At 36.7% G+C, this 21486-nt stretch overlaps 2 protein-coding genes across 8 annotated transcripts in view; one reads left to right on the forward strand and one right to left on the reverse strand.

The window, feature by feature from the left end:
* The window catches only part of LOC575207 (C-terminal-binding protein 1), a 62239-nt gene extending 57545 nt beyond the window's left edge, over positions 1–4694 (forward strand). For 4 of the 7 annotated variants that reach the window (XM_011681964.2, XM_030986364.1, XM_030986365.1 and 1 more), the window contains exon 9: positions 1–4694. In XM_011681964.2, coding sequence (XP_011680266.1) covers positions 1–615 — 615 coding nt within the window. In that variant the 3' untranslated portion in view covers positions 616–4694. The other 3 variants (XM_011681966.2, XM_775624.5, XM_011681967.2) reach the window with 1 other exon arrangement.
* LOC575280 (protein Skeletor, isoforms B/C) overlaps positions 4559–21486 on the reverse strand; it is a 25434-nt gene continuing 8506 nt past the window's right edge. Inside the window, exons 3-15 of the mRNA XM_030986363.1 lie at positions 21102–21177; positions 20441–20558; positions 19392–19563; positions 18337–18409; positions 17303–17498; positions 16236–16475; positions 11987–12122; positions 11325–11438; positions 10094–10270; positions 8541–8734; positions 7914–7941; positions 6997–7169; positions 4559–6119 (exon numbers count right to left, since the gene is read on the reverse strand). Of these exons, the coding sequence (XP_030842223.1) occupies positions 5991–6119; positions 6997–7169; positions 7914–7941; positions 8541–8734; positions 10094–10270; positions 11325–11438; positions 11987–12122; positions 16236–16475; positions 17303–17498; positions 18337–18409; positions 19392–19563; positions 20441–20558; positions 21102–21177 (1826 nt within the window). The 3' untranslated portion in view covers positions 4559–5990. The remainder of the gene's footprint in view (positions 6120–6996; positions 7170–7913; positions 7942–8540; positions 8735–10093; positions 10271–11324; positions 11439–11986; positions 12123–16235; positions 16476–17302; positions 17499–18336; positions 18410–19391; positions 19564–20440; positions 20559–21101; positions 21178–21486) is intronic.

Genomic DNA, 21486 nt, shown 5'->3' on the forward strand with positions numbered 1-21486 from the left:
GATCTGTTATTCCAGAGTGACTGCGTGACACTTCATTGTTCTCTCAACGAGCACAATCATCATCTAATAAACGAGTTCACCATCAAACAGATGCGTCAAGGAGCTTTCCTGGTCAATACATCACGCGGCGGTCTCATCGATGAGAATGCCCTCGCTCAAGCACTCAAAGAAGGTCGCATCCGAGCCGCGGCGCTTGACGTCCATGAAACGGAGCCGTTTACATTTACCTCAGGTCCTCTCAAGGATGCTCCTAATCTGATCTGCACTCCACATTGCTCTTGGTATAGTGAGCAGAGTAGCACAGAGGTACGTGAGAGTGCAGCCGGTGAGATCAGACGGGCTATCACAGGACGCGTTCCTGGTAACCTACGCAATTGTGTTAATAAAGAATACATGATTTCATCCTCGTCTGGCGGCCAATCATGGTCAGAGCCTAATAATCCATCTGAACTTAATGGATCAGTGTATCGCTATGCAGCACCTCCCGTTGTCGTACCTCAACCAGCTCCTCAGCTTGTCGCTGAAAACCACTCCATGCCAATGCCAATGAATGTAGTGTCCACACCTGTGGTCAGTAGCGGTCATTCGGACACTAAGGCAGAACCTGAACAATGAGAACCATCATGAGAGAGAGTGTGGCAATCGGACCCTTCCAGTCAGTCATCATGCCTCAGTAAATCAGAGAGGCATTTATGTGGTCTTACCAAGTAACCAAAAGAACTTGTGGATTTGTCTTGTATTCTGTGCCAAGGCAGTATTTACAATTTTATGGAAAGAAAATAAGATCCTTGTAGAAAAAAAAACGTAGAAACAAGTAGGCCCAACACACGCACTCCGTAGAGCAACTCATTAGAAATAAAAAATTGAAATGAAACAAACTTTCTACCTACCACCGAAACAATGAATTGCATAGAGATACTGCTGTATAAATATTAGCTGAGCAGTATGTAGAAATCTTGTCTTGTTTTGTCAGAGTGATATGTGTGCACACAAACCAACCCCCAGTTCACCTATTTGTAATGTATGTGCATGTTTAGTGGAATTTGTGCCCAAAAGTTATATATCTTCAAGAGGAATAACAGAATTTATGAAAGCAAATATATATATCAGTGAAATCTGGAGACTGGAATAATACACTGAAAGCTAGTACGGTAATCAGAGAAAGAGAGACGACAATGGATGATATTTGTACAAAGGAAAGTGGATTGTCATTTTGTACTTGGCTTGCTGACATTATGCAAAGGACAGCAACACATGTACAAGGCATCAATTTTTTTTAATTTGAAATCTCCTACATTTTGAGCTTTTCTTTCAACGTTCGCTTGTGTCTTCACATTGGTTTGTTTCATCTTTGAGTTTGGAAATGCTGACTAACGGAGAACAGAAGACATCACGCTTCAATCGTCTGCGTGTATTCTATGATTTAATATGATGGTTGTTTCAATAATGTTCCTTTCTGTAATTTTGTTCATGCGCATTAATTAAGCTTCATGTGGATATCATTTTGATGACTTTGTACAATGTTGGCTGCATTTCTCACACAAACTGCAGCAAAAAATTAGTAGTTGTAGAAATCATTTATCTGGAAGCCTATGGATCACATATTGTTTGTATGATTTTGTAAGGCTGCGTGTTGAGTTTTGTATTTTATAACAAGAAGAATGTTGAAATACTGGAGTGCTTGGTACTGGCACCTGGCTTCGTGATGTAATGTTTGATGTACTTAATGCAAATGATGGTTGAAGCTTGCTGCTCTAGTAAGAAATGATTCATATCCTTGTCTTCTTCATTTGATACACTGGTTTGGTGTTTTCCTTTAACATTTCATCTTCCATCCCCTTTCATATAATCAGATTAACCTCTGGACATCTAAACGTTTCTTTAATGGTAGGAATGATAAACGAATTGTAAACTGATAATCGTACAACTCATTGATTAATTACCAGTTATTAGAAAGTCTGATATAGAAAAAGTTTTTGCCTTTTTTGTCATTAGGTGTAAACAATTGGAGCACCAATTTCAAAAGGATGTATGACTTTATGTATCAAATATTGGCTCGGTCCTTAATCTCTGTAGGCAGACTTCATTTTGTTTCCTCCTATTCTGTTCTCTCTTCTATTCCTTTCTTGTCTGTTTCATATATTCATGTTCCAGAAGTTCTAATAGACATACAGGTTATTAATAGGAAACTGAGTAAACTAGAAAGTTCAATGATTATTCATTTTCACAGAACAAAACATGTATGATGTCCAGAGGTCATGTGACCAAAAGAAATGTCACATGACCAAGTTGAATTGTGGAGACCTTGGATTGTATCTCTTGCCATTACTAGAAAGCAATTGGTTGGATAAAAAGAACACCATTCACATTTGCATGAATATTGCCATCTGCAATTGTATCATGTATATCATAATCATTGCACTGCCACTACTTGGTTTTTAGAATATCGGTTGATCTATGTTACAGTTTATTTTTGTTTTAATTATCTTTATTATTATTTGTGTGTTTGTAAGCTTTTAAGGTTGATGGTTCCATGATACCAAATCCTAATGAGTTATGTTACAGCTCTATTGTAACATGAATTGTAAAATCATACTATTGATACATGTACAGGGGAAACGAGTAAAACAAGATCCATTAGAATTTGTGTTCAATCTTGTATAAAATCTTAGAAGATAGATACTCATAGATTGTTCTGAAAAAAATGCTGGTTTTTTAAACTTCTTCATATTGTTTTAGCTCATTTTTGTGAGAACGGATTGAATGGCCTGAATATAAAGAGAAAGCTTGAAAACTATAATATTAATCAGATTGAATCAGAACGTACTGTTAAGATTCTACCAACAGAAGATCCAAATTATGATATTGATTGCTGCAATCAATAGATCCTGAAATTCTTTTTCATGAGAAGTTCATGTGGTTTGCAGTCATAAATTTGGTTGGACTGATTTTTTTTTTTTTTTTTTTTTGGGGGGGGGGGGGGGGGGAGGGGGTTGTGATCGGTATGTGACATGCATCATGTGTATGATACAAAGCAAACATAGAATGTAGCTTTCTGAATGAGTGATCTCTCACTATCAAGGTCAATGACCTCAATCTAGAAGGGTGAATGAACTTTTCATAGGGTCGGTCTGAATGTAGGTCACTAATATTGTTTTGAGTATGTGTAAACATGGGTTGGAGTTTAATGTTGTAATCTTAATATTGTAAACAAGCTTTGTGACCGAAAGAATGTTATTTCAGAGCTTGTGATCTTCTCCTCTTCTTCTTTCATACGAGGTATCAAAAGAGCAAATCCATCTATTTGTTAAGCTCTCTTGTTGTTGTTCACCTAATAGAAGTCAGTTAACAGGGGTAACCATGTGGAGGATCGCAAACTTGAACCCTGTTTACATTTCAAATTCTCTTTGAGTTGATTGTACTAGATACCATTCATAAGTTAACAGGTAACCCTTAGCTGTGGGTATAATCTACTGTAATAAAGCTATTGTCAAGCTTCTCAAATCAAGGCTATTGAAGACATGATTTCAAATTAGAGTTTGTTTTTACCAATGAATGTTTGATTAGTGCTGTACTGCAAGCCTCCCATTGATTTAAGAAGAAAGAATTTAAAGTACATCTATAAACAGTGGGAACTGATTTATAGAATAAGCATGCGAGTTGAAATGGGATCATGTAGTTATTTTATATTATTTTATTGTTTTTGTTTTTATTTGTGTGATTTGCTTCTTTTTAAAACGTTTTTATGCAATCCATATCATTCAATTTGTCTGTAAGCACTTGTTCAACATTTAGTTGCATATGGTGTGTTTGATAAGTGATTACACTTAATAGCTATGAGACTTGACTTGTCTCTCTTATTGATGCCTTATTCAAATCATTCTACAAAGAAAGCTTTAGATTACATTCTTTTTGTAGATTAGAATTTTATCTGCAAATTATTGCACCAAAACTTTGTAAACAGTTGCTTGTTGCTCATCATATTGTATACTTTGTAAATTTACAATTGTTTTGTACTGAAAATGTTAAAGATATTTGTCCCTAAAAGTGAATATTTTTAGGTGGCTGGTCGTATTAAAGCTCTGTAATTGACTTGGGTGCAGAGTTGAAGGATACATTGCTGTTGTCTTATTTTATTCCACCCATTATTTGGTTCCAAGCAGAAGTGGATTTAGAAGAGAAGAATAAACGCATGTATCAAAACTCTCTCAGGTATCACAGTATCAAATAGTCTTTTGAAAGAAAACAAAATCTTCCATTGGGTTGGTAACAATTTAACTTTCTTTCTTCTTAATTTTCATTGTTTTTATGCGAGGCATTTTCATAATTGATATCAAAGCCTCATGGCAATGAATTTGGAGATGTAAAAGCTAATCCCAAAATGAATTGCTAATTTCACATTTTAAGTTAAGTTCTTTGAACTGTATTTGAAAAAAAAGATGCAGGTAAAGTGGTTTATATTACTGATTTTCTTTTACTCTCTTCTTAAATTTTGGTTGTCAATTTTGGAATTGACAATCTGTTTTTACCATGGAGTATTCAAATGTTGTACATGTCATTTTTTCCTGGAAATTCTGTTTGACTTTTTTTTTATGTAGACCATCCTTATTTTTGTAGCATATGTCCTCGCCATACCGTTCACACAGGCACCTTTACAATAAATTGAAAACAATGAGTGTCGGCCATGTTAATAATATCACTTGTCATTTTCTTCCTTTTCTCTTTTTATTTACATTGATTACTTTAAAACCAGATTTTTTGTGCAATATGAGCTTTTGTGACTTATTGAGGACAGACATTTAGCAAGAAAAACTTTCACAAACTGCAAAAAGTTGAATGCTCATCATAGTTTTAATGGGTGTATACAAGTTATTAGTAATTTTTAGGAGAAAAATATGCGTCAAATTTGAATGACTTTATCAGCAGCAGTGAAATGACTCTTGAGACAAAAGATAAAGCAAGAAGAATTACTTGTTAACATATCTGGGTTATATAAGTCTTTTGGGAGAAATAGGTCTAAAACAATATAATTATAGAAATTAAAATGGGTTGTAGATCAAGAAAGAAATGAGAGAAAGAGGAGAGATAAAGATAGAAAGTGAGAGAGAGAGAGAGAGATAGAGAGAGAGAGAAAAAAGAAGAGAGGAAAAGAAACGCAGAAAGAAGAAGAGAGAGAAAGAGCATGAGTAAGCATTGAAAAAATATCAAGGTCTAGTCTGAAAAATGTAATTGAAGCTTACTAGGCTTTCCTCTGTTAGTACGAGAAAAATCACAATATTACTTTTTCTACACCTCTAGAACCACTTATTTCAACAAATATTTTCATTCGAGGATATAACATATAAAACATTGATGACATATACATACAGACGTCACGGAATATAAGAATCTTTTGCATCTACGAATTACTTGGAACTACACAGATTAGCATACACAACGAACATTTACAACAGGCCAAACCCCAGTTACACCGCCAAACCCAACTTCAAACCGACCGATAAACAAACGGACCGTGTTCACGAGGTCGAATGTGACTGGGCTTGAAATAACGTCTTTTAATGCTTAACACAAATACCAATTTATAACACTTTAGAAAATAATACATGTACATTTTAAACGTCTTACATTACTTTTCTGTAAAGGAAACAAAATCAATAATTTATTATGATAATTAACCTCTATTCATGTCAAGAACATCTCAGATGTATGCAGATGTCCGTATTAATTTTGTAGACATGTGGTTTAATAAGAATAATCAGGAATCAGGAATCATGGCCCACACCACTACAGGGCACTCCATTTATATCTCATAAAAATGCTTATAAGTGCAAATATGTGAGTCATATATACAGAATTAAATGATTCGTCATACCTTAATAAACTAGAATCTACGAGTTAAAAAGTTCTTCTTTTATTTCAGAAAGTAGAGATAATCGCGTACAGTCATTGTGAATGAAATACAATGTACACTTGTTTTACAGCCTCTCAAGTTAAACATTTCTAGCCATCAGCAAGATGGCGATGATGAATGCTGTTGTCATGGTGATAAGAGAGAGAACACATTTGTTGGCATCATCTGAGACGTTGATCTTCCAACCAAGGTTACGATGGGTGTAACACTGCAAGAGAAAATAATAGTGTTGTTTGGTCATGGTTTGAACATATTTATGGGAAGATAATATCCTATGTAGGCTTCAAAATTAATATTTGTTTATAAACGCAACTGCCAATCCACCTACCTAAAAGGACGTACTAAATCACAACAACAAAATATATCTTTGCTAGCATGTCGTACTTGCCTATGTTTAATTTCTGCTGTGAAGTAAAGGCCTACACTTTAGTATTCACAATACAAGAATGAGTTTTTGGAGGAATTAATTTACTCGGTACCAACATGTGAAATAAATAAATCTATTACTGAATAAGTAAATAGACAAATTAAATACTATGTGTTCAAAAATAGATATAATTCTATACCCTACTAAGAAATAATAACTGAGTACACAAGTATTAATCAATTGTGCAATACGCCAATCAGATGATAAATAAACAAATATGTACATGTGGGTGAATACATAAATGAAAACTTGATGAATATTTAGATAGTATAAGTATTCATTGGAAACGGACATTAACAAATATATGAACAATAGTAAGACCTAAGATACTAAGTTCTTTTTATCATTGTCTACTCTTTGTATCATGACCGTGTTCTTCTATCTTTGTCGTTTAAAGCATTGTCCTGTTCCTTTCTCGTCTCTGTTGGCACCCCCTTTTTCTTTCCCCTATTTTGTAGTTCCTTGTGTAGTTACGGATTAATTAATTTAATTAATCATTATTCCTGAGTATCATTTGAGGTGTTCACACTTGAACAAGCATTGCTTTTTAGTGGACCCCTCTGTTTCCAACATGTATTACTTACATTTGTTTTTCAATAGTTATAATTGATTTGTAATGTTTTGTTGGAAACATGAATAAATTGAAATTGAATCAAACCTGATAGTAGACGACGTCAGGAGTGTCCTCATCAGGAGTCCATACGAGAGTACCAGGGTTCTCATCACCATTAGGACAATTCAACCGCAGAGAAACACGGTAGCGTTCATACGAGTCGATATCATCTTCATCGGGTGTGGTATTAGTCTCCTCGTAGATACAATATGAACCGTCTGAGATACAGTGAGAGAAAATTGAGGACTTATATTAATACAAAGATAATTGAGTTATTTGAACACTCAACTAAGGTTCGATTATCGATACGACACTTATGGCCTTATTATGATCGGAAAGACTTTCAGAATATAAACACAAAGCAGTTTTACTAGCCTTCTGTGTCAATTATTGAAATGTGCAAACATTACAATGATGCGTGACGCAATCCGACTACGATTTATGGAGGCAATATAATTGGGTATTTAGTGAAATTGCCTTTGCATTGATTTAATGAAAGTCTTCACGATCATGTTCGTAAGCTATGTGTTTGCTAACACTATCCAATAATTCTTTTCAATGATTTGCATAATTGTTGTCACGCATTAATCGAAAGTAATCAGATATGTGCATATCGATCGTCACCATTGCATCTTCATTGTTTTACTCCACCCAGGTAATAATTGGGGTTCCAATAGGATGCAAACATTACTGTAACTTATTCAGCATTGTGAGCTAGTGTCACATTCTGCCTGGCTGGAATGCTCCCTACGGAGTGGAGAATGTGCATACATTATGTGCCGGCAAGCCCGAATCCGATGACTGGGGTAGTATATCTGCCAAGTGCTTAAAGATATCTTGGATTTTCCTGTAGATTTAAGGCCCTCTCATTCTTAACTGACGATATTAAGTTCATTCTAAACAATGCATAATCAGCTAAACAACAGTTACTCAAATTAGTTGATTTGATTCTTGATACTTACTCACTGGACCTGCGAGAATCTCATGATTCTAAAGATAAAAGTGAAAAGTCATCATCATTTAATTATATTAATAAAGTTGACACTCGGACATAAATTGGATTGCGCCATAATCTTTCACGGCACAGTTTTATTAATTTGGTTAGAATGGTAATGGAAATGTTTTATTGGTTGCATCATTCATATTAATTTGGCCTCATTGAAATCAATCCTATCTAGTTTATCTAATCAATATCAAGACCAACAAAAAATGTTTAAAATGTATCATACATCGATAAGGACTGTAGTAAATTTGAAGGCTCAATTCAACGATGTTTACACTTTAGGCTATACATGTTATATGGGACAAGAGAGAGAGAGAGGGGGGGGGGGGGGGGGAGAGGGGGGGGGGGGGGGGAGGGGGGGGGGGGGGGGGGAGAGAGAGAGAGGGGGGGGGGAGAGAGAGAGGGGTGTGTGAGAGAGAGGGGGTGTGTGTGTGTGTGAGAGAGAGAGAGAGAGAGAGAGAGAGAGAGAGAGATGGGGTGTGTGTGTGTGTGTGAGAGAGAGAGAGAGAGAGAGAAATACGATGATAAAACGGATGACAATTAAGATAAACAACTAAGAAAAGAGCAGGCAACCGGTGATACTCACAGTTCTATCAGCCTCTGATAGCTGATCGTATCCACCTGCAGGGTCAGTGGTAATGTAGAAGGGATGATAGGAAGCTGATTGTTGTGGGTTCGAACCTCCATACACCTTAAAGGTATAGGTCTGGTTCCTTTTGACGGTGATCTCTGGGATGAGGTCTCGATCGATATACCAGGCAATGCCCCATCCAACGGTACCTACCAAAAATAGGTATAATCAGAAGAAATTGAGAGGAATTTAAAGAGAAGATGTAATCAAACAAATAAAAACAATGAGTATAAACATAATATCAAATATTTAGCAAAATATTAGCTTTACAAATTTCTTGTAAATTTGGGACCCAATATAAACCTTAACTGTGATTTCTTGGTGCCCCTTGATACCACCTGCTAACCATACCTGTGATTCCTAGATACCACTTGACCCCACCTGATAACTGTACCTGCGATTCCTTGGTTCCCCCCTGACACCACCTCCTAACCATACTTGCGATTCCTTGGTAACCCCTGATACCACCTGCTAACCATACCTCCGATTCCTTGGTGCCCCCTAATACCACCTCTTAACTATACCTGAGCTTCCTTGGTACCCCCTGACACCACCTCCTAACCATACCTGTGATTCCTTGGTACCCCTGATACCACCTGCTAACCATACCTGTGATTCGTTGGTACCCCTGATACAACCTCCTAACCATACCTGCGATTCCTTGGTGCCCCCTGATACCACATGCTAACCATACCTGTGATTCCTTGGTACCCCCTGATACCACCTGCTAACCATACCTGCGATTCATTGGTACCACCTGATACCACCTGATAACCATACCTGCGATTCCTTGGTACTACCTGATACCACCCGATAAAAATACCTGCGATTCCTTGGTGCCCCCTGATACCACCTGCTAACCATACCTATGATTCCTTGGTACCACCAGATACCACCTCCTAACCATACCTGCGATTCCTTGGTACCACCTGATACCACCTGATAACCATACCTGCGATTCCTTGGTGCCCCTGATACCACCTGCTAACCATACCTGTGATTCCTCGGTACCCCTGATACCACCTGCTAACCATACCTGCAATTCCTTGGTGCCCCCTAATGCCACCTGATAACCATACCTGTGATTCGTTGGTACCCCTGATACCACCTGCTAACCATACCTGCGATTCCTTGGTACCACCTGATACCACCTGATAACCATACCTGCGATTCCTTGGTGCCCCCTGACACCACCTGCTAACCATACCTGTGATTCCTTGGTGCCCCCTGATACCACCTGCTAACCATACCTGCGATTCCTTGGTACCCCCTAATGCCACCTGATAACCATACCTGTGATTCCTTGGTACCCCTTGACACCACCTGATAACTATACCTGTGATTCCTTGGTACCCCCTGACACCACCTGATAACTATACCTGTGCTTCCTTGGTACCCCCTTATTCCACCTGATAACCATACCTGTGATACCTTGGTACCCCCTGACACCACCTGATAACCATACCTGTGATTCCTTGGTACCCCCTGACACCACCTGATAACCATACCTGTGATTCCTTGGTACCCCTTAGGACCTCCTGATGATCCGATATCGCATCTGAATACAGTGTCCTCCAGTGCTATGATTGGCTTGACCTTGAACGGTTCAAAGTCGTCATCGTCTGTCCTCATTGTGAATGCAGGGCATCTAGAGCCATCGCTCCCGAAATCGATCTGTTTGTTCCCTTTTTATAAAATTGTTATTAAATGGACAAAATATAATGTAGGTTCCACTAAATTTTTGGTTAAACTTTTTAAGAGAACGGGTAGTTATTGGCTGCTGATAGATCTTCATAGCTTGATTAAGCTTACAGTATTTGTAAATACTTTGATTATTTAAGAAATAATTTTGTGTATAGAGCAATAAATGTTTGTCTAAAATGACACGCTTCTATATTATACAACAGTTTTTTTTTTATTCTACAGGTAAATTAGAACCTTGATAAATTCGATAAGTCTCATCATGCACTGTGGGTAAAAAGCATTACATTGTTAATCCAGAGATGAAGCTAATCATAAATGAACTGAATATTGCTTAATTCTACGAAATTACTTTAAATTCTTCTTCGTTCTTTCTTTTTTTGCAATGAAGATTCGTGACCCAGTCAAAATTAAAAACGCAATGAATTGTATAGAAGGCAACTATGAGGGCATGGGTTAACATTTAGCCATGACCCAAAAGTGATAACACAATACACATCAAAATATATTTTACTGCCTTCCGAGAAAGAGATGAACCTATAATTTAATATTTATTTGGTCTTATGATCTTACCTTCCCAAAATCACCAATATAACTACCTCTTCTTCGGTCATGATTTGTCCTGCTTCTTACTTCTTCCGTCACCCTTCTTTCCCCTTTACCCTTTTCCTACTTATTTGATCTGTTTTACTTCTTCTTGTCGCTTCGTGGTTGTTTGTTGTTTTGTGATATTGTCTTTGTGTTTTCCAAGTCTCCGTAGCCACAATTTGAAACGATTATAATTTTTTCTGGGGGATCCACAAACGTCAAGAACTGCTTTTTAGTGGACCCCCCCCTCCCCATTTTATCAGAAATTAAGCATTTCTTGTATTTTAATTGTGTGCAAAGTGTATTTGTATAGTTATCAAGAAAAATGAATTATGTATGAAGAAAATGTAATACCTTTGTTTATCTTTCTGTTGGAAATGAAATTAATATGAATTGAATTGAATTGAATCATGATGTCATGAGAGTTGTGTAAGGAGATTGCCTTCATACCTGGAGTTCTGTCAGAATTGTGATATGTAGCTAGTCCATCATCATTGATTGGTCCCAGAGCCCAGCTGATATACTGAGGACCAGCCGCCATGATGGCTCGGTCAAAGCGATCAGCTGATGGGGGAAAGATCATGGGTGGATGGTTGTTAACAAAAATGCGGAGAAAGACGAACATAAATTGAAACAAAGAGAAAGAAAAAGAAGAGAATTGAAAGAAGCAGAGAAGAGAAAAGGATAGGGTAATCATTCAAGCGGTATTGTAAAGTATTCACTTCATGTCTTAACAAAGTCGCCAAGATTAAACTTTCTGTTCAATCGTTCCTCATGAATATCATGGTCTACCACACATACACTACCACATAATTATTGCTTACTATAATGTGTGTGGTCAATTTACCTACACGAATCGAATTCCTAACTTCACCCCGAGACCAAACACTATTCATAACCCTAACCCTATAAATCTATTAAACCTAAAATCGTTTTGCAACCCTATAATTATTGTCTTCGACGAAGAAGAGAATGGATCAATGAAAATATCGGGTATAACAAACTTTGCCTCCCATAGTCTCCGTCTATCTTTTGCTAAATGACTTATCATTGCAGTTCTCTTCCCATAATTATAATATTTGTTGATATCTAAGGACTGTAAGGTATCTTACTTGCATTGAGAGGCCGTTTGTAGTTGATGCGTGTAATGCCACCGTCTGTAGTAAAACCAGATAAGGTGACGTCATTGGTTCCAGGAGAACTTGTATCAGCCCGTATATCTGGACATACTCCATTGCCTGATGCACACTGCAAAGACAAGATAAACATGAACATAAACAGCAGGCTTAGCTTATATTATTCGGGTCAGCTTATTCCTAAAATTTCCTCAATAAGCATTAATAAAAATCATTTGCACGATCAATAGTAAGAGACAGCATGCAATACATAATAAGGCTTTTTTTTTTTTTTTTTCAATTCTGGTTTTATTGTAAATAAAAACATACTGAATAAAAAGTCCGGAGACTCATACAATTCAGTTTACAAATTATAAATACATACAAGAATAAAGAAATCAATACTTTTAGCAATCTTTTTTATATTAATTACTGATTCTAATGAACTAAACAACTAATTTCAAACAATCTTGAAATAATACATGTTCTAATTATGCAGTTGTAACGTTTAAATAGTAAAATATGTTGTTACCCTTTTCTAAATGTCATATGCAATTAAGTAATACACTTTCAAATTAATAAGTAGTCTTTTTTAACCTAGTTGACATTTCTTTTAGAAATATATTTTTATATACCGGTAGATGATTTTCCGAGAGATATGATAATACAAAATATACAATTTATGTTTACTTACAGAATATAGTCCTATCATTATACAGGTACTATGAAATATTATTTAATCCCATTAAATGGCATGACAAGAAATTAATAAATTACATCTTAGTCACATATAGTCATTATATTGAGTGAAAATATCTACAGATTTGAATTCAGGATTCGTGTGAAGTGGGGAATGGGAGACTGTCTGTAACGCTCTGTTCTCATTTTGGGGGTATTGAGCTGGAGAGAGTTGCGGAGAGTGCGTTGTGAGATAGTTTGTCTAGTTTCAGGTAAGAGATGGCGGTGGCGGTCTGAGATCATTAGGGATTTAGCAAACTTTTCGCAAAGAACAGAGCGTCGTTCAGACAGTCTGACAACACTCAGCGACTGCAGAAGTTGAGCATAAGACATGGTGTCGGGAAATGTACCAGTGATGATACCCAATGCTCTCCTCTGCAGTCGCTCAATGCTGTTTACTTGGACAAAAGTTAAACTAGATGACCAAACAGGTACACCAAATTCAAGACACGGACGAATGTACATCATGTATATCAATACCAAGTCCCGAGTGTTGACACCGTTCCTTTTAAGTTTGCTCAGTACATATAGTTTTCGTGATGCGTTTTTGACGATGGTTTTGATGTGTAGATCCCATTTAAGATTATCTTGGATTGTTATACCAAGTAATTTCATATAAGATACCACTTCAAGCTGATTACCATTGATCTCCAAACGGGGGGCAGGCGGTGCATTACGCAAGAATGAGATCAGCATGGTTTTGCACTTCGTTGGATTGGGCCTCATGTCGTTTATTTCACACCAATCAACAAGAGAATCAATGTGTGTTTGTAACTGCGGAGGGTCCGACTTGTTGACAACCTCTAGAAGGCTTAGATCATCGACATATTTCCAGCGGTTTTCTGTAGACAACGCGGCATCATTAACCATTATCAGGAAAATAATGGGTCCTAATTTAGTTCCCTGCGGAACACCACAAGAGAGGTGGGAAAGATTTGATGTAACCCCACGATAACGAACAGTTTGCGTTCTTTGCGTCAGGAAACTACAGATAATCGGGAGAATGGAGCGGTCAACTCCTATGTCAATCATTTTTCTGATTGCTGTGACATGGTTGATATGATCGAAAGCTTTACTGAAATCGATCATGCATAAGTTAACATACTTCCCAGGTCGGTCAATTCCCCGATGAGCATTATCCAAGAGACTGATTAAGTAATGGCAAATTGATGTTCCGGGCATGTTCCCAAACTGTTGGGGATCAATAGCATGGTGCACATCCTCAATAATCCAACGGGCAAGGAATCCCTCAAACACTCGTGCTAATACTGACGTGATAGAAATGGGCCTCAGTTGGTCAGGTGTCGTTGCCGGCCGGACCTTAGGCACTGGACATACTGATGCATTTTTCCAGATATGTGGGAAACATCCATTTTTCAAACAGCAGTTGAAAATGTGGGTGAGCGGCTCAGACAGCTCGTACGCAAATTCCTTGATGAGGCGTGTTGGGCAGTCGTTCGGGTGACCAGCCTTGGAGACATTGACTTTTCGTAGGCATTCAAAGACCTTTTGTCGCTCGATGATTGGAGGTGGTGTCGGCGCAGGGAGGTAGTCCGGCAGCGAAGCCAGGTCGAGAGATGGAAGGGCCGAGCAAATCCGGCTAAAATGAGCGTTTATCTCATTCGCAATCTCCAAGTCGGATTTGTCGGCTGGAAAGCTGAGAGACTGTTTCTTGAGTCCTGCTAAGTGGCGAATTTGCTGGTGCCATTTCCCAGGTTCACTTTGTTTCAGATGTTCCACTTTCCTGCTATAGAGACTTTTCTTGGCAGAGCTGATTTCTCTTTGTACCTTATTTCTTACGCTACGAAATGAGTCATCACCTCGCGTATAGCTGATATTGCGCTGAGTAATGGCCCGGCGGATGGCATCATTCATCCATGGTTTATCGTTGGGACGTCGTTTGACTGTGATAAGATCAAAGTATTGCCGATATTTTGTGTCTAGAAGTTGGTGAAGATTTGCAGTCATTTTGTTCCCATCAATGGATTCCTTAAATTCTGACCAGTCCATCTGCGTGATCCATTGACCAAAGGCGCGAATAGAGGAATCACGAAACGGTCGGAAGGATATTTTTGTAGTGTTACGTGGTGGAAAAAGGAGCAGAGGAAAGTAAGTAATAACAGAGTGGTCACTTAAAGCAATGGGTGCTGAAATGACAGGCTCTCCATAACGATCCCCGAGATCTGTCAATAATTTGTCTAGGATGGATGTTCCCCTGGTAGGTTCTTTTACTACTTGGGACAAGAGGGTGTGCTGTTCCAAATGATCTGTAGGAAGGTCATTGAAATCACCAAGGATTATGAAAGATGCATTCTCCGACAGGGTTCGAGCCCTATCAATCATCATTATGATGTGATCACTCAGTTGGTCTTTATGTGGAGACCGAGGTGGGGAGTAGAGTACACATACATATATATCTCTTGATAGGCGGATAGTAGTAGATGATCGTAGACGAACCCACAAGACCTCCAGATGTTCAGGTACATGTTCTTTGAAGATTTCATAACAGTTTATATTCTTGTCCACATAGAGAAGAACTCCACCACCTATTCGTTCGTTACGATCTTTGTAAAAATGTTTAAATGATGAAATTTGATATGCAGAAGATGGGTTGTCCTGGGAAAACCATGTTTCTGTGATAGCAATGAGGTGGGGAACATTTTGCATTGAACAAAGAGTGGCTTCAAACTCACCAAACTTGTTGGCTAAAGAGCGGGCATTAAAGAGCATCACAGCTGGTAGGCACGACCTGGTGGTGGGTCGACATGTATCCCTGAGCACTGATTTATCAATCTTTCTAATTCGGGTATTGATAAGCTGTTGCTGCTTTGTCCTATTTGTGATGATGACAGGGATGTTGTAGGTCTTCCTTTGCTAAATAAACTCTAGTATAAGTGCAGGTATAGAATTACAGGGATATTAGTACTGTATAGTTAATAAATAAGAGCAGTAGTAATAGCAGTAGTCTAACTTAGTTATATCAATAATAAGAATATAGTAATATTAATAGTATAGTCATTTGAAAAGTAATAGTAATAGAAATGTTAAGAGTAAAGAGTCTTAGTAATAGTACTAGTAATAATACTAGCACTATAAAGAGTGTTAGTAAAAAAATAATGTTAGTTTGGTTTGGTTTTATTTACGACCATTAAAATTTGAAATACAAACATCATAAAACATAAAGAAACAAATAAAGGACTTTTCTAGAAGAATACAAAATAATTTTTTTTTTAAAAAGATTGAGGGATGACCGGCTTCAGATCAACCGACATTCACCGTTGATCTGTTCACCCTTGACGTCCCAAACTAACTACAGGATATTGAAATTTAATTAATATTAGTGCTAATAATGCTAAACATATTACTCATTGCGAATGTATAGTATCGAAATAATATAGAGACATTACAAGACAAACAAATATCACTAGCGATATCATTTTCGATAATAATAGTAATATAAGTAAAAGTAATAGTAAAAGTGATTATAGTTATGTAGTCTTGTACTTACCATTGTATAATCTGACAAGTAGTAGTCATCGACCATGCCCATGGAGGTGTCACCGTCAATGAAAGCGACGATGACATCGGATCCAGGCATGAGCGTCCTCGAGTCAGAGCCACTCGGACCAAAGGCCATGTACTGATTGAATCCTTGACGACTAGCTAGACTTATAGCAATATCATCGCCATCGATAGTCCAACTCACCTGAAAATCATCGTCTTTCAGAACCTCACAGTTATCATAAGCCTATACATGGACAATTAAATATGATTAGTCCTACAGGGCTCAAGGATAACGTTCACATTACTTGATATGGGTTTTATATTCGTTCTTAATGTTACTCTGATAAATGGAAATAATCACTCTTGTCATCACCATCATTCAGATTCAATTACATTCGTTTAAAATGTTCTGTCAGAAATGTTATTATTTTCAATGTGTAAAATAATTTCACTTACTGGTCATTTTCAGTTTCTATGAAAAAGAATATCTATAACTACGAAACTTTCGATATTTATTCTTAGAGAAAAAAACCTTTAAATTGAAGCCCAGATTGTGTTTGCTTAGTTGCATCTGAAATTAACTGTTGTGTTTATGTAAATACATGTACATGAATGAATCAACTCTCTATTAACACACTGAATGCAGATAGTTATAAGCCACTCGGCCAAAAAAGGAGACTGAAATAAACAAAGATAATTATATAGATAAATAGATGGATAGTTATCTATACACATGTATCTATACATGTATATGTACAGAATGATGAAGAGAGAGAAAAAGAGAGAGAGATAGAGAGAGAGAGAGCGAGAGAGAGAGCGAGAAAGAGAGAGAGAAAGAGAGAGAGAAAGAGAGAGAGAGAGAGAGAGCAAGAGAGAGAAAGAGAGGGGGAGGGGTGGAAGAAGAAGAACAATATTTTTACAGTTTGCCCCCACCCCCCAATTTTTTTATTTTTTTTAAATAAATGAATAAATAAATAAATAAATAAATAAAATAATAATAATAATAATAATAATAATAATAATAATAATGATAATAAATATAAAAACACATGATATGAGATGGATACATACTGGTGCATCATCATCAGCAGCAGTAGCAGGTATGATCACGCCACGACTCATCAGGTCATCAGGGATAACAACATGACCAAAGTTTTGTCTAGCTAGAACACACCATAAACCTATACTCCGTAATTCGAATACATCACCAGGTAAACGGACAGTGCGTGTTACTCCAGACAGTGGCTGATTCAGTTTGCTGGCGGTTCTGTAACGATACATTTTGTTAATATTCGTTAAATCCATGATAACTGATGTCCTTCTAAAACTTGTATTATTCTTTGTTTATGATGTTGATTTGTTTTTCTCCATTGGACCATTGTAATTTCATCAAGATAATTAACCGTTTTATTCTTCTGTGTATTTTACCTCGTCCAGATTAACTGGTTAGGACGATATGATATGTCGCTTGCTCGATATCGTGTGCTTTAAACTAATTATACCTTTTCTTATGAATTTACACGATGCTTCCTCGAACTTTTATTCCAAACACATAATTTAATGTTCTTAAATATTGTTGGTGTCTTTTCTTTTGTTAGATATTCTATCTTTAACAACAACCTCATGAGATAAACTCTAAACTATTCAACAGTATTAGCAAATAATTACCGTTGGTGAAGGTGATGGAAAAAAACTATTATTTTCTAGAAGATCTGGATGTAGCTATCTTTCAGATCGCCAAGGAAGTCATAGTTTGCCATCGCCTGAAACGAAAAGGTTCCTATTTGCTTTATATTCCACATCGGAAACATTTCACTTCTTCCGTCATTTTAGAGCAACAAATCATCAATTAACAGCTAGCAAACGGTGAGCGATACGTAAAGTGCATGCAGTACGTACGCATTATACGTATACGCAACGTGTGCAAGAAAGTGTGTTGCACTGTGTAGATAGTATTTTTTCTTCAGTGAAAGTGTGTAGATCTACACTGTGCAACGAACTTTTCTTCTCCCATCAATGATGGGCGAACTATCTTTCATCACGTGATTTACTTTTGACCAATCGTATAGCAAGATTCTTAGTATGTGGAATATCTAGATGCTAACCTTTCACCGTCCTGAGGAACCCTCATTCCGCTAGTAGTAGGATTGGTCACCGTGTCCGTCCAGAAATAAGCATCTATGTGATAGAGATAACATATTTCGTTCCATACGACACATATTGTTTAGGTTCTCAGAATATGCCTTGTAATAATGAAAGATGTTACCATCTGTAAATCAAGATTATTAATCAAGACTAATGTAGTCCATAAGTACTGGTAACGCTCTACCACGCGATGAGAATAATTATATAACATGATCTACTGAACGTTGAGAGAGATCTAATGCGATCAAGTGTGTGTGATAATGATATACTTGTATCTACTGAGAGATGAGAAATATATATTACCATACATATATATATATGATATCACTAAGAGTTGAGGATATGAACTGTTGTTGTTGCTGTTTTCATTTCCGAAATCAAATAACATTATTATACATGGTGTAATTATACAAAATGAAATATTGATACATGCACACAGACAAAAATCGGAGGAAAGCCCAATACAGCAATGTTTATAGAACATTAGTGTTCTTCCTTGGGGTCCTTACACTACAATAATTAAATAAAAGCGTCATAAAGCAGAATAGAACAACTGAACTGCGATGTATATACTGAGATATGAGAAGTATATACAGTAGAATGCAATCTACCCAGAGTAGGATGATTATGATACTAATGTTGTATAATATTGCGCCTTGTATATTATGTTGTCTCTTAGTCTGTAAACAAATTAAGAAGAATTGTAAGAGTACATGTACGTTCTCAGATGTTCTTTGAAGAAGTAGACTGAAGTACTTTTGTATTTAAAGGCAGTGAGTTTATTTCATAAGCGTGGGCAACGGAATGAACAGATTTGAAGCCATTTTGTTTTAGGACTTGGGAAATGAGAAGGGAAGGCGTTGATGTAGATAAGAGTGAATACGTTCTCCGCTGCCATTAGAGTAAGAAGATGTATAGAGGGCAAGTAGCCAGCATTGTACATGTTGTACCTATTAGTAAATGGAAGCCTGTGTAGTTCGTTTAACAGTAATATTAAGTAATAAAACACACCCACCTGGTCCTCTTCCATCATAGTTGAGACCAACGAAACGGATGAGTTTAGAGTTCAGAATGATGACGTCTTCAGCAGTGACGCCATGAACAACAGGGCTAAGACCTAGTCTACCAAGTGAGTATTCCTGGGGAGGGGTAAAGTCCGATGGGATAGTCACATCCGCAAAGTTGGCCTGAAGAGAAAGCACAGTATGATAACATTAATGGTGTGATGACGATGATGATGCTACTACTACTACTACTACTACTACTACTACTACTACTACTTCTACTACTACTTCTACTACTACTTCTACTACTACTTCTACTACTACTACTTCTACTACTACTTCTACTACTACTTCTACTGCTGCTGCTACTACTACTACTACTATTTCTAATGCTACTGCTGCTGCTACTACTATTACTACTACTACTACTACTTCTTCTACTACTACTTCTACTACTACTTCTACTACTACTTCTACTACTACTTCTACTACTACTTCTACTGCTGCTGCTACTACTACTACTACTACTTCTACTTCTACTACTACTACTATTTCTAATGCTACTGCTGCTACTACTACTACTACTACTACTACTAATACTGCTACCAATACTACTACTGTTGCTACTACTACTACTACTACTACTACTACTACTACTAAGAATGATAATAATATTATTAATAATAATAATAACAACAATAATAACAACGATCATTATAATCATAACAATAGTAATTTGATATTACTAACATTAATATTGGTAATAATAATAATGAGAAGCCGATTTATATAGTGCAATACTAAGATAATACGATCTCAAAAACTTTCGAAAAGTCAACGTAAGGCAATATTAAAAGCCTCGTCCATTACATATTAGAATATGAGATCATTATGATAACATGTTTCAAACGCATTATAATAATTTTTGTATGGGATACAATAGCGCATTGAAATTGCCTCGAGTTGATTTCCCGGAAATCTTTGCGGAAATCTTTATGAAATGAGATGAAAGGAAAACGGTGCAGTTGTGTATAAAGCAATAAACAAGATGAATAGTTACCCCGGCTTGTTTACACCAGACCGATATCCAGAGGTAGTCTGAGAGACTTCCAGGTCCTTCTGATGTATCAAGGTGAATTGTCAAGTCCTCATTGCTGTATGCACCTAACTTCTCAGAACTAAATGAATGTAAAACAGGAATGTAACAAGGTTCGATCTTTCATTAATAAACATTCCAATACATGATATTGCAGTTGGTTGTACGACGGTAGGGGGCGTTTCCCCAAATATGTCTTATTGGGGGAGAAAAGGTACGCATTTAAAGAATACGTATGTGTATGATTCACCCCATAAACGTATGTATTGTTCCATTTTGACATCTTTCAAGAATGCTAGCTAGTGGTATATCATTATCATACTAATAAGTCTTATGTGCATAGTACCAAGCTGCTTTGAACCCATAGAAATAATTGATTTCGAACTATGCATTTTATGGTTTCATTTGCCTTACTTTTTCTTCAGTCATAAAAACCTTTAATGTACACGTTTTTGCAATATTATCTTAAAAGATGGTTTATCAAATTATATTTTAATACTGGTAAATAGATGCAATCAAAATAGTAAATGCATTGCAGATCTTTGTGATTATTGTTGTCTTGAAATGACTTGTACTTTCATATATATTATGTTTGATATTATCACATACATAGCATAGCACTTACCCAAGTCCGATTGCCTTAGGAATGACGTAGCTATTTCCTGAAGGTGTTCCTGACGTACCGATGAAAAAGAAGGTGTCTGCGAGCAAAAATCAAAATATGGCTTTACACGTTACCATAGTAATGTTTGTTACCATGTCTATGTTATGAATCAAGCTTTTGATATTCTGATTCATACTAAAGGCCGTTTTAAAAACAAATCTAAATATGACAGTATTAGGAAAACGGTCACTCATCATCTTTATTGAATTCAAGAAAATAAAAAAAACAGATTATCCATATAAAAAACATCGACCTGCATATTTTGTATAGGCTCTATTCATCAAGCTCTGCACGGTGCATTGTCTAAATAATCATATATTTAAGTCATATGTTTAGCTGCGGGCCA

Source organism: Strongylocentrotus purpuratus, unplaced genomic scaffold (genome assembly GCF_000002235.5).
Source record: "Strongylocentrotus purpuratus isolate Spur 01 unplaced genomic scaffold, Spur_5.0 spur5_scaffold_15, whole genome shotgun sequence".
Taxonomy (NCBI): domain Eukaryota; kingdom Metazoa; phylum Echinodermata; class Echinoidea; order Camarodonta; family Strongylocentrotidae; genus Strongylocentrotus; species Strongylocentrotus purpuratus.